General features: G+C 35.2%; 1 protein-coding gene and 1 long non-coding RNA gene across 5 annotated transcripts in view; one reads left to right on the top strand and one right to left on the bottom strand.

The window, feature by feature from the left end:
• The first annotated feature begins 103 nt into the window (after nucleotides 1-103).
• LOC146480072 (PH and SEC7 domain-containing protein 1-like) overlaps nucleotides 104-12,995 on the top strand; it is a 30,287-nt gene continuing 17,395 nt past the window's right edge. Inside the window, exons 1-4 of one of the 3 annotated variants that reach the window (XM_085110151.1) lie at nucleotides 104-452; nucleotides 4,625-4,691; nucleotides 5,280-5,333; nucleotides 10,365-11,319. In XM_085110151.1, coding sequence (XP_084966277.1) covers nucleotides 312-452; nucleotides 4,625-4,691; nucleotides 5,280-5,333; nucleotides 10,365-11,319 — 1,217 coding nt within the window. In that variant the 5' untranslated portion in view covers nucleotides 104-311. Of the gene's footprint in view, nucleotides 453-4,624; nucleotides 4,692-5,279; nucleotides 5,334-7,117; nucleotides 7,277-10,364; nucleotides 11,320-12,995 lie in introns of those variants that run through there. The other 2 variants (XM_085110150.1, XM_085110152.1) reach the window with 2 other exon arrangements.
• Nucleotides 459-12,949, bottom strand: LOC146480073 (uncharacterized). Of its 2 annotated transcripts, none has more exons than XR_014864803.1 (3): nucleotides 11,336-12,949; nucleotides 4,420-4,493; nucleotides 459-3,643 (listed from the first exon to the last, which is right to left on the bottom strand). It is a non-coding gene; the product is annotated as an uncharacterized LOC146480073 (long non-coding RNA). The 2 variants fall into 2 exon arrangements; XR_014864804.1 differs by lacking the exon at nucleotides 11,336-12,949 and adding an exon at nucleotides 7,916-8,049.

Here is a 12,995-nt window from a genome sequence, read left to right as displayed (position 1 = left end):
GCAAATAATCTTTGCACAATGCCTCTCAGTATCGTGACGCACTTCCGGAAACTTTAAATTCCTCGCGATTGTGGGAGGAAGTATTTCGAAACAACAACAAGCGGGGCAACAAGCGCCACACAAATCAATTTTCAAGTGGTGACGAAAAAGATAAGCTAAGTTTTGAGATCCTTTTTGCGGAATCACTCGTTAGCATTCGTATATCTTCGTCATCATTCGGCGACCCTCCGAAGTGCCGACTCAACACCGAGTGATCCTTGAATCTGGCACTGTGAAGAAATGAATTCGCCATATGTAGCGTTGGAATAGTAATGGCTTATGACAGATATGTAGAACTTGAAAGGCATCCTCTTGGTGGTTTTGGTTTTAGTGTCATTGGCGGAGTTGACACGCATCTTCCTCCTATGGTTTGTGCTTTGGTTCAGAATGGTTCCGCACAACTGAGTGGAAAGGTGAGCGTGTTCATTTTGGTTCGTAACCGTGTTCATGGCATAAGATGAGACAGGACATTAGCTCCAAATCTTGGCTTATTCGAGCACCTATCTTCCCCTAGCTTGAATGCCTTGAATTTTTGCAATACAATTTTGTAAGCTTATGATTTCCGAGTACCGAAGAACGTAAACTTCAACGTGGCAAATAATTCGTGTCGTTGTGAAAATAACGTGTGCCGGCTTTTGAATTTTTCTCGGCTCATTTTATCAAGTCTCGCGGCAAATGTCTGGGTTGATAGTATCCCGATAATTTTATTTTATTTTTACCGACGTTAACTTCAAAATTGGTGTTTAGTGGACCTAATTCTTATGAAGCTTACCATAAGTTAATAACATTATATTCATGTCGAGAGACAGACTGACAAATCGGTTCATCTCTAACATTTTGCTGATATAAGCCCAAGTTTTAACTTACACATACATTCGGGAGTGCATGAGGAACTTTTTTTGCTGAGATTGAAATTGATATATTTGGTGGTCTAGGCTGCGGTTTTAAAACTGTATAAATCGAATATAATGGAAAGAGTTTTTAAAACACAATTTAAGCATGAGCTATCAGTGGAGTGTAGTTTTAAAACACATTCACCTTGGCGGTTGCTTTGAATCACATGCTGTGAAAAAAAAAGATATGTAATATTTCTATGTTGACAACCCTTAATGTCAGCTCAGCTTTAGTTTGTGCAAGCTTATGTAAAACTTTTACGAATGGCTATCTTTTTTAGCTGTCTGTTTGTGAAGTTACATGCAAATGTAAGAAGATCGTTATTTTAAATCAGTTGTAATTATTTTCATTTGTGTGTTTCGTGTCTTCTAATAAGCTATATATTGTCTTGGATATACTGCCTCAGGCAATTTTTTCATGCCGTGCGACTAAACGTTGCAGCCACCCTGTCTGGTTTGCAAACAAAAAATAAGTTGTTTTTATTTGTAGTGATATAAATGTGTACTGGGAATTTTTTCATGTGATTTGAATTACATCACAGTGTACATTTCTTTGCATTTTTACCTGTGGTATCGTTTGTAACCATCAGTTTCTTTGTTATAATTCTGTGAGAACAATAGGCCAAATTGTGTTTTTAGAAGCCTTATCATCAAAATAATTATGTAAATGAAATGTATCATTTTTCTTTCAAAATTTATTTGACAGAAAATTATTATTACCCCTGATAGCTATAGAAAATGCAAACAATGGCTAATCTACAAGACAAACACTACTACAGGTACATGTACATGTGTAGATAAATGCTATCATACATGCACGTGTACAATTGATAGGTTTTTCGTTTTACCTAACAGATAAAATCTAGAAAACTTTTGTAATGAACCGTGTCTAATAAGCTGTAAATATTTTCTCTTTACACATTCAAGAAACCACAAATATTTGTGTCAGTGCCTGGTGAATAATATATGCAGAGTATTCCATTGTTCTGAATTCTGCACTAAAACAATAAAAGCTTGTTTTATTTGTATAGTTCCCCTTTGCTTTGAAAGTTTCCTCGGCTGTTACTATTGCATTTGTGCAACACAGCTTGCTAAAAGTAATTTTTTAAAAGGTGGTTTGTGTAATAATAAATTATTGATTCTGTGCAGAAAAAAAGTATGGTGTATTTGGAGAAATATTTTAGTTCCTTATTTTATCAACATGGAAATCTTGATGTAGTCCTACCGATCTGAGTTCATCCAATGAAAAGAAAATGTTTCAGTTGTGAGCCAAGCATGCTTTAAGATTATTACATGTACAAGGAGCTACATTCTACTGTTTTATTTGAGAATTTGAAATACAGTAACTTATCCAAATATCTGTGAATGAAAAGGATGTCAGCAAACATTGAAAGCAAACACAAGTTTAATTTGATGGCAGTCTTGATTTCCAACCATGATGCTCAGTGAGCCTTTGCTCAACTTTAGACTTCATTCACTGGCCAGTGGAATCAATAGTAAAAGACACGTTATGAATGGAGACACACACTGTGCACATGCCGAGTTTACAGCCAAGTGGCATCAGAGAAAACATCTGGTAAAATCAATCATGTTCTCCAATATTTGGTTGGTTAATGAAAATGGCCTGACACAAGTACTGTCACCAGTTTTGTGCCACTTTTCAAACCTTTGCTTTACATGTACTGTACATGTGTGTTGGCACAAGCTTTAAAAAAATATATATCTTGACACGTCTGTACTTCTGTGATAGTAGTGTGGTTTAATTCTTGCATCAAGTTTTGTGAAAGTTTTTGCTTTACAATCTATTGTGTATGGCAGGGCTGTCATTAATGGCCAGTAAAAAAATGGCCAAAACTGCCAGCGAGTAAGCCAGTCCTCCAGCTGTCTACTTTCGCATCATTTTACAACTGCTGTTGCATTTATAGCTTAGAGTTATAAAAATTTCATCAGTAAATGTAGAACTTGCAAAGCATCCTATTGTCTTATTTTGAGTCAAATTCAGCAACTACACTGTATTTATAACAAGTATTATCAGCACATTGTAACACTGTCCAAATATGGTTATGGTGCACAACAGATATCCTGCGATGTACATAATTCTTCATGTCAGGAGAAAAATGGCAAAATGAAGATAGTCTCCAGCACTCACTTTGAATTATGGTTACTGAAATATTAACAGCATTGATAGCGACAAAGTGATCTTGAAAATTCCTGAGCAATGTCTTTTGCTGTTAAACTCATCGCCAATAGATGAGCTTGAGAAACTGGTGTCTGGAAAGTCATTTGGGGGCCTCACATGATTGAGGCATGTCAAGAGGTATCCATGGCAACCCTGCGATCGGGGACCACCCCGGCAAGCAGCCCCACCTGGCACCATACACTGAAAAATTCAGTGGAACAAACAATACTTACCTAACCCAATAGTTACTGGAATCCCATAGCCAAACTGAGGGTGGGTGTGGTAGGGCAAGAATCTGCAATGATTCAATGCACTGCAAATGATCAGCGACGATCAGCTAATTTGCAAGCTAAATATATTGCGCAACACGAACCTACCGGGCGAAGACCTATGGACCACCCCAAAGATCACGTGCTGCCACAAACCAGACAGCTGACTGCATTGGCTCGAGCCTCACTTTGCCTAAATTACATTTAACCACATGAAAAGTTGAGTATACACAGTCATGCATTGTGGCACCAGATGTCCTCTCCTGTGGAGTGAAAAGATCTGGGTATAAGTATCAAGTGGGCTAGTTGACTCCTTATGCCTATAAGTTGTTGCATTTGGTTCAAACATTCATGGGTTAAAAATGATTGAATAATTATAAGTTTGTTTGTTATATATTAATTAAAGTATATTCATAAAGTAGAGGACTTATCACAAAAGCCCCTTAAAAGTGAACGCAATTGAACCTGAATAGAATAACTCAGACTCTGGATACTCATTAGTAATTGTCAGTGGAAAAAATTCAGTCACATTCAGAAACCCTTAGGGCCATGTTCTGAAAGCTTGGGAAGGCTTTGGATCTTCTATGGGAATCTTAAGGTCATCTTCAAGAGATTATAGTATGATCTTTGGAAATCTTTGAAAGACTAGAGTAATTTTTGAAAACCAAAAATGGATTTCATTATATGCCATAGAAGGTCTTGGATCACTTTTGGTAAAGCTTTCACGCACAGTGTATGTGACTGTACAGTACACTAGTACTGTACCGTAAACAATAAGGGTGTGTTCGATTGACCCTATTCTGTAATAGGAATACATACAATGATTGCAAGAAATCCCTCGTAAGAGGTTTTGGGAGTCATTGGAGTACAAAAATGGCTCTTAAATTTTCATGTGTCAGAGAAAGTCTGCAGAAACGTCTTCTCAAATTTACTTAAAAAGAGAACTCTAACAGCTATCAAATGCAACCTTAAAGTTTTATCAGAAGTTGGTACCCAGGTAGTGGCACCCATTTACTCTGAACATGGTACATGTACCTACCTTTGGAGAGATTTAAAGCCAGTCTAAACAAGACAAGTTAGTGAGTGGTGCTTGTATTCACTATGAAGATGCTCCTACCACAAAAATTAATGAAAACCCAGCTGAAACAGGAGTAGTTGGTAATGTGATGGCACCTGTATTTACTTGCTGCTTATTATTTTCAAACAAATTGGTGGTACTGACTGCTACTTTAAATTACCTCTAGGTATTTGCTGGAGATGTAATTTTGGAGGTTAATGGTCAACCTATTACACATTTCACCACAAATCAAGGTAAGCTGCTGTCTGGGGTTGACTGAGAGCAGTCAAGCCATCCTCCCTATGCATCTCTCATACATGTAAGTTACCACTATCAGGTTTTAGAACCTGGAAATTTCAGATCAAATCAATGTTACTTACATTTTATTTATACCATAAAAATCTGAATTCAGTGCAGGCTAACATGTGTACACTGTATTCATTGATGTTGGGAGGGGTTTGGCTCCAGGGGGTTTGAAGGGGTTGGGGGGCTTACATGTATTAATGGATGGAAAAATTGTTGCATTTTAAAATTGGTTGGGCTTGGCAATAAAAACAGTTTACATGTAAAACACTAACTTGACAGCCAAGAGCAGCATAGCCCATATATTTATGAATTTATTGCTGCGAGGTAGCGCACTATTCTCTACAATAGCGGAAAAATCCAAAATTTGTTGGATAGCAAGATCAATGCAGGAACATTTTTAGGGTTTGATACTGAGTACAATGCTTCACAACTCAGAGCTTAACATTATGATATCATTAAAATAATGTGATTAACTTAAGATTTTTCATTGTCATGTTAATTACATATCCTTACAAACAGTACTGTTTTCCTCTTAGTTGTAGAAAGTATCCGCAACACACAAGATAACTTAAGAATCCGACTGAGGGATGGTAAGATTTACAGCATTTTAATTGTTTCCTTGAAATTTTAAACCCCAATACATTGACATGTACAAACATGTAAAAATCAATAAATACAGTTACCATTTCTTGTTACTGTGAATTTCATCATACATGTATGTATTTCTTCTGGTACTACATTTATCAGAACCCCACTAATATTGAACAAAATCTGATTTCCCCTGTATTTGACCCCATTTTTTCAGTCATTTACTATCAGCTAACTGAAACTTGGTTCAAATTCCACACTAACTTAAACTAATTTTACTTTCCCTTTGCTCAAATTTACCCCGTTAAAAAATGTTGGTAGGGAAACCTCAAAATGTCCATCAGAACATACAATGTACAGTGTAGCTGATTTCTGTAAGCCTGAGACATTAGTACATTGTAGATGTAGCCTTTCAAAAGCAATATACTAGACTCTGGATGGCTTCGCAAAAAAGAATGACACTGTAAATCCCATCAAATGTGCCAAAGCTATTCAACGTGTTTGTTTACTTACAATAATGTTAATTTTGTAAAATGTGGCAAAATCTTGTTTCTCACTTCAAATAGGCCTTGCAATCTAAAGATGGGTAGCTATGTTGTCAAAAGATGAACCTCAACTTATTTTTCATTGTTGCAAATGATAGACAAATAGAATGTATGGTATCATTATTGATCTATTGGACTCTCGTTAATGTACTGGTCATACAATGTATGAGGATGATAGTGGTGATGATTACCAGTTTATTGTGGTAGATCTGTTTTTGTTACAAGGCTTACTAAAGTGGAAATTGCAGTTGACTTTTTAAAGGGACTATGACAGCTGGGGCATATGCACAGTGAAGTGTGGTTGAGGCCAATTTGCATACAACTAGTCACAGGATTTTTGCTTTCAAGAAATTAATTTCACAGCAAACAGCTTCTGTAATTACTAAAAATCATTTGTAAGTATAAAAAATTCAGCAAACATCCAAAGATGAATGTGATTGAAACAGATGAAAACAGCTTCCTGAACTCTGTGATGGTATTTGAAAAAGTTGGGCCAATGATTTCAAAAGGCTTTTCATCAATCTGCGCATGCACCTGGGGTGACATAGTCCCTTAAAAAAACAAAATATAAAAGATTACTTTATTTTAGTGACATGTTTTTTTCTTTGTACCATCTTTGTGCCAAATGATTCACAAATTATTAATTTTTTGGTCTTTCTTCTCTCAGTTTTAGTCTTATTCCTCAATACACTGTAAGTACACCTGTATAGTGTATTGAGGTGTCACAAAAAAAGTAGTCTATTAACCCTTAAAGCCCCAGTGGTGACCAACATCTAAATTCTCCTTACAGTGTCACTGCTTGATTAAACATTTAAGATGGGAGAGCAAAAGAAATAATCACCAAAGATGAAATTGTGCGAGTTAATAGCTCTTTCATTGCAGTTCTTGCTTTGACTGCATTTCAGTGTTAATACATGTTTTGTACGAAAATTGGGGGTAATAGATAACAATAACTTAATATTAATTTCATATAGTGTTACCTTCTTTTCACAAAACAGGAAGATGTAATAGTTATAAATAACAGGAAATTGAATGTATTGCATTTTCCTTAAATATCCTCTTTTTTGAAAGGAAGTATATTCTATTCAATAAAAGATACAATTAAATAATAAATCTCCAGAACAAAGGCATCTTGACATCATCATAAATGTGATGTCATAGCTTTGTCTTTATTAGGAGTCAAAACCTTTGTGGATGATAGACTAATATTGTTTAATTTATGGAAACCATGCTAAAGTGCTAAAGGAATGCTAGCTGAAGGTGTTTTCTAGAAGAATGTCCTGTTTTAACGTATAAGCTCAATGTCATGACCTTTAGGAAGTGAAACTTGAATCCTGTGATTGTATTGCACACTTGAGTGGTTGTGTATGCGTGGAGTTAGCTCCAGCAATTATGAGAAGGTTGGTAGTTTATCTGCCATAATGTAGCATGAATCTAGTTGAATTTCATAAGTTTTAATTACTGATTTCTTTGTAGAAGAAGTCCTATTTTCTTTGCTAGAACTTGAAGTGTTATGTCTGAATGTAGCATGTTTAATGTTCAGATTTTTATCTTGTCTATGAATAATTTTTGCTCTCTGACAATTAAATTTCATTTTGAGTAATCTGTCTTTCTGTAAAATTTAACATTGTATTGTGTTCAGATGTGCTTTGTTATGTAGCTGGTGAATTGTCCTTGTATTAAGTCCTTAGTTTTGCATAATTTAAAGGTATAAACTTGACAAAATCTTACAGAAGTTCAATTTGAAAAATGTGTAAGAATAAACAGGAACATGCTGGAGCTTTCATTTTGAATTCACATATTTGGCAGTCACTTGCTTTAGGTCTCTAAAGTAAAAAATATGTTAATTTTGTAACCTGACTTATGATTTGTTAAATTGGGAAGAAAAGGTTACACAAGTTAATGTTACCAGTTTAGAACCAATATCAAGCACAAAATGTCGAATTTTATGTGTTGGATTGTGTCCAGCTGTGATCCACAGCCATGAGCTGAAGTCTAAATGTTGAAGTTGGCGATTATTTCTTACATGGTTGGCTTACCATGCATATGGTGGTTGTTTTTAATGGATTCCAAATCACTGTTTTGTGCTTGTGAAGATGTTGGAGCTATTTTGAAGTTACATTCTTCAAACAATAGACTGATGTAGCAAGTAAGACTGAAGTCTACGTGTGAGAGCGTTTACTGGTAGACTTCATTTGGTAAGATGTCATGTTGTGTTGCCAAGTTTCTGTCCAAAGTCAAGCTGTTACTGTGATTAGTTATAATGGTACAAGCTGCTTTTCTATCACCGCTTGCTATCTAAATTTTGTGTTTCAATCCCTTTGTTCACGCTTATACTTGTATATTTTACCGATATTTACTTCTAAGGAGCCAATTGTGATGTATTCAGTACCTGTTGCCAAGAACACCAGAGATGTTCAACTTAATTTACATGAATTTGTTGTGAGAAAAAATATTTTGTGTGTTCAGGTTACGATGATATCTTTCAGTTTTCCCTTGCCTTAACAAGGTGCTGTATTACTTGAAGTTACTAATATTTTTAATCGCGGATTGGAAATAAATTGCAACACTTGGCTATAGATTTTTACTCTTGCTCAAAATATGACTAGCGTTCAACTTGTATCTTCATGGTGAAAGAATCTTTCTTGGGTAAACAGTTTTAAGACAAAGCTGCTACAACTATTCATTTAGAGTAACAATTTCTTTCCACACCTTGAGTTTTGATCATTACTGAGAACTTGGTATGAAAATGAAAACATTTCATCTTTCAGATATTTCAGACCCCATATAATGTTTCATCAGATGCCAATATCATGAGCAATTTATTGCTTTGTCTATCAGGAATTTTAGCAGAGTTTTAATTTTAGGAATTACATGTACAGTATGTTTCCTCAAATCCTAACTGTTATCGATGCTAGACTGGGCAGTGCGTAACCTTGGTTAAAGTATACATTTTGTTCATAAATATATTAGGCTTGTCAAGGATATTATCTCTGTTTATAGGAGCCTGGATTATCACAGCTATGCATGATCACTTAGACAAGTAGACATCTTGCATATGATTATTTTAGGGACATTTTAAGCATCTTGCTTTATAATTTTGTTGTTTTCTTGTATCAAATTGCCTTCAAGATTGTATTTTTATGCTTTGGTTTATTTATAATGTGGAGATGACTTTGCATGCTGTTTTGTTACCTTATAAATATATTCAAGGTAATATTACATCTATTTTAAGACATAATTATAAGCAGCAGAAAATCTTAGATAATCAGGTTGAGTGTAAAATGCTGAGTTTAATATCATTCAGATGTAGTGGATGAGTAACCCAAAGGAGAAACTGAGTTTGACTAAAAAGAACTGTTCTCGGTTAAAATTGTCTCAATATGGAATACAAAAATTATGATAGATTTACAGGGACAAGCATCCCTAAAAATGGTAAAATCTGATTGAAGTAATATATTTAAATAATAATTATGAATTAAAGAAAACGATCATAGTTAACCAGAATGTTGAAAATATTGAGATTATTTGCAGACTGAGTTTATTTGTTAATATTTTTAATGTAACTCTTGTTAAGTAGTTCTAATTGATCAATTGAATTTTTCTCTCGGTACAACATTTTTACAACTGAATACTAAGAATTTTTCAATTCAAATTTGTACACTTCATTCAGGGAGAATCCCAATTGTAGGCTAAAAAAGGATTGACTTATACATAGGAGAACACAGTAATCATCAATAAATCAATTACCATTGATAAAACAAACCAGGATCTTAAGAATGATAGTGTTTTTCTAACATGTTTAGTAATATTATGAAAAGTTATCTTATTTTTACAACAGGATTTGAGTATTGAGGGAGTGGGTTCTCAAGTTCTCGATTTTTAAGGGGGCCGCTAGGTCACAGTATTTTTAGGTGATCCTGTGTATTTTTCGTTAATTACAAGGCTAGTTCTTAACTTGAAAATGGTGATGCAAAATCCATTTATTGATGAAATCACAGCCACATTTATTTAACGCGAGAGAGGGTGGTAACTTACTTTTGAGCGGTACTGTATAGACGATTTCTGGACATTAAGATCACACTTTCAGGCAGATTGAGATAAACTTGAAAACAGTTGGCTAGTAAATGCAATCTGTTTTAATCTTGTCTTTGTTCGTGCATCCTTTGAGCTTCCTTGTTTTTCCTTTGTTTTGTTTATTTTTTCTAAAGCTTTAAGTGGTTATTTTGAGGTTTCATTCAATTCTATGACCAGTTTGAATGTGTTAAAATTCCCCAGAATTGGGTGACTTAGCCCTTGAAATTAATTTTTCTAAATTCCCCACACATAATTTTACAACTGAGGTGCAGGGATATGTAATAGTATTCAACCAGTCAGAATAGTAAGATTTTATCCACTAATGTTGAAATTGACAAAGAGGTCAAACTTTTAATAATTATTTTATTGTCACCTTTACTACCTTTTGCTTTCTTTAAAACATTTCAACAGACCCTGGAACAAGGGAGCGTGCTCGACCACACCTCAGAAAGTTTGTAGTGGCCGATCCTAAACTAGCAATTTGTCAAGCAAGACTTAAAAGATCTGCCTCGGCACCAAATCACCAAAGAATCCGAGCTCAGACTGATCGACTACCCAGAAAGGGTATAAGAAAGAACGAAGATAAAAACATGCACAAGGGAAACAGTACAAGCTCTGAGGACATTAGGTCTGTGGGACGGATGAGCCTCATTGGACTAGAAGAAGGTGTTGATGGCATTTTCACTAGAAAAAAAGGTGATATAGTGGAACGGGTGATAACTGAATTTCCAATATACAACAACTCTCCTTCAAGCAGGACTGATAAACTTACAAGACCTGACAGTTACAAAGGAAAGAGTATTCCTGATGATAAAAATAAGACTAGTCAGGAGCCTGTACCAAAGGGTTGTGTAAACTGTGGACAACCATTGGCTTTTTCAAAAGATGTAGATTGCAATGCATCATTGTCAATGGAATCAACATCAAATTATAAATACACATGTAGGAAGTGTGGACATGTGAGGAATTATTCTTCTGGGGGAACAAGTTTCCCAGGGACACCTTATTCCACACATCGAACACTGGAATCTTCTCCATTTGGGTTACCATCTCAACGAACAGCATCATCATCACCAACTAAAGTCAATGGAAATTTAAATTATGAACCTGCACAGATGCAGGGAGATACAGGTAGTGAAAACCATTTGCCCAAGGGTAAAGAACCTTCAAGTGGAACTAACGCTGTTTTAAATGGCAATGTTAAATCTGAACATGTTTTAAAGAAACCCTTTGAAGGATTGCCTCCTGACTTTTCTGGGAGACAGTCCACCGATGCACATTATGAGAGTCCAAGTGCCATGGCACAGAGATTGTTTAACTTGGAAGGATTTGACAGAGATAAAGTTGCAACTGAACTTAGTAAAAAGTAAGTACAACAGTACCTGGTCCAATTTTATGGCTCAAAAAGTGCTTCCATATAATTTGCTCAGCAAGTTGTTGTTTGCCTCGTGTAGAGAAGTCACATGTAAGGTCATTATAGTCTCACATGAGTGGCCTATAGGTGGCCCATGTGAGTGGAGTTAATAACCCAGTTTTTGTAGCATGAAACAAGTAGGCATATTACTACTTCTCCCGGACAAGCAGCCATCCACTCACTGCAGGTAGGTTACTCCCTGTAGTAGTATGCCACTTCTATCCATTTAATGAATATGAAATTACAGCCCTGGAGTAGAAACAGAATAAGCATTTCAAAGAAAACATTCTCTGTAAGAGCTTTATAAACCAAAACATTGCTGTTCATGTCTTCAAAGATAACCTAGGTTGTAAATTTAATCCAGTTAGTTTGTAAACAAGTCCCTTAGTGTAAAGTTCATGCATGCCCAAATAGCTATCTTGGTGAATTCCCATTCTAAGATGTAATTATTGTCCATGAAAGTGTAAACTTTCATCTGGATTTTCTCGCAATTTTCTTAAAAAACTGACACAGAGGCATCAAATAATTTTGCTCTAGGTAGGGTTCAATTTTGACAACAATAGGCCATTTTCATGATGGCGTCATTTTACTACAACTACCAAAATTCATTTCGTTTACCTTTTCAAATTCAAATTTTGTAATCCCAGTGGACAGCAAAGAACAATAACTCTAATTAGCATGAGAAAACAAAAACCAGAAGGATTCTGGTAGTTGTAGTAAAATGATGCCATAGTGAAAATGTCCTATTTATAAGACAAGTTTTATGTAGTCAACTGGCAAAAACCACAAATTTGCAAAAGTAAAGAATCTGCTTTTGTAACCCCTACCTTTTTCTGAAAAGCATCTCCTGGTGAGGTTCTGTCCACTGTGAAAATTTCAGAAGATTTCACCAAAATAAATTAAAAAAGCTACATGTAAAATCAAAGCCTAATACGCACACACAAACACCTGTCTTTGAGTAGTTTTAACTCAAGACTCAAAGGCATTATCTTACCAGGGACGATTTGAGGGACAGTTTTGTTCTTGATTATTACATTTTGGGCGATTTTAATGAATCGGTAGAAAGAACACAAGAGAAAACTGGCTTTATGTGTAACATTTGCATGCTACATGTTATAAGTGAAAACCCTATGGAGCCACCTTAAACAGTTACGAAAAGAAAGCCTGAGAGAGGAGAGTTCATTATTTGGATTAATAGTATTTCTATCAGTAATCTTTAATACATGTAAGTACATGTATGTACTAATTTTTATTACATTTTACTACAAAAATTAATTACATGTAAACGTTGCAGCAATCATATCAAAAGCTAAAAAAATGTGTTGTCACTGACTAGAATCGTAAAAAATGGGACATTTTGGTTAAAATACTATAACCTTCTTCAGCAAAATTAAAACAGCATCCAAGATGTACATGAGGTATTTTAAAGAAGGTGAGAACCCCTAGGGATTGGCCAAGATGTCTGGAAAGTGTATGTGATTGTTGATTGAATTCGGTTCGTTGATGGAATATATCACACTTCCAAAAACAATCTGTGTGACCACCAGGAACAACGGTCTATAATCTTAACATCCTCAAATTCGCCAACAGGGAGCGGAAATCAACAACAATACTTTATTTTTTCTTTC

The sequence above is a fragment of the Pavona decussata genome, unplaced genomic scaffold, assembly GCF_977016875.1.
Source record: "Pavona decussata unplaced genomic scaffold, jaPavDecu1.1 SCAFFOLD_56, whole genome shotgun sequence".
In the NCBI taxonomy this organism is placed as follows: domain Eukaryota; kingdom Metazoa; phylum Cnidaria; class Anthozoa; order Scleractinia; family Agariciidae; genus Pavona; species Pavona decussata.
The sequence above is the reverse complement of the archived record's forward strand: the minus strand, read 5'-3'. Positions and strand labels throughout refer to the sequence as shown.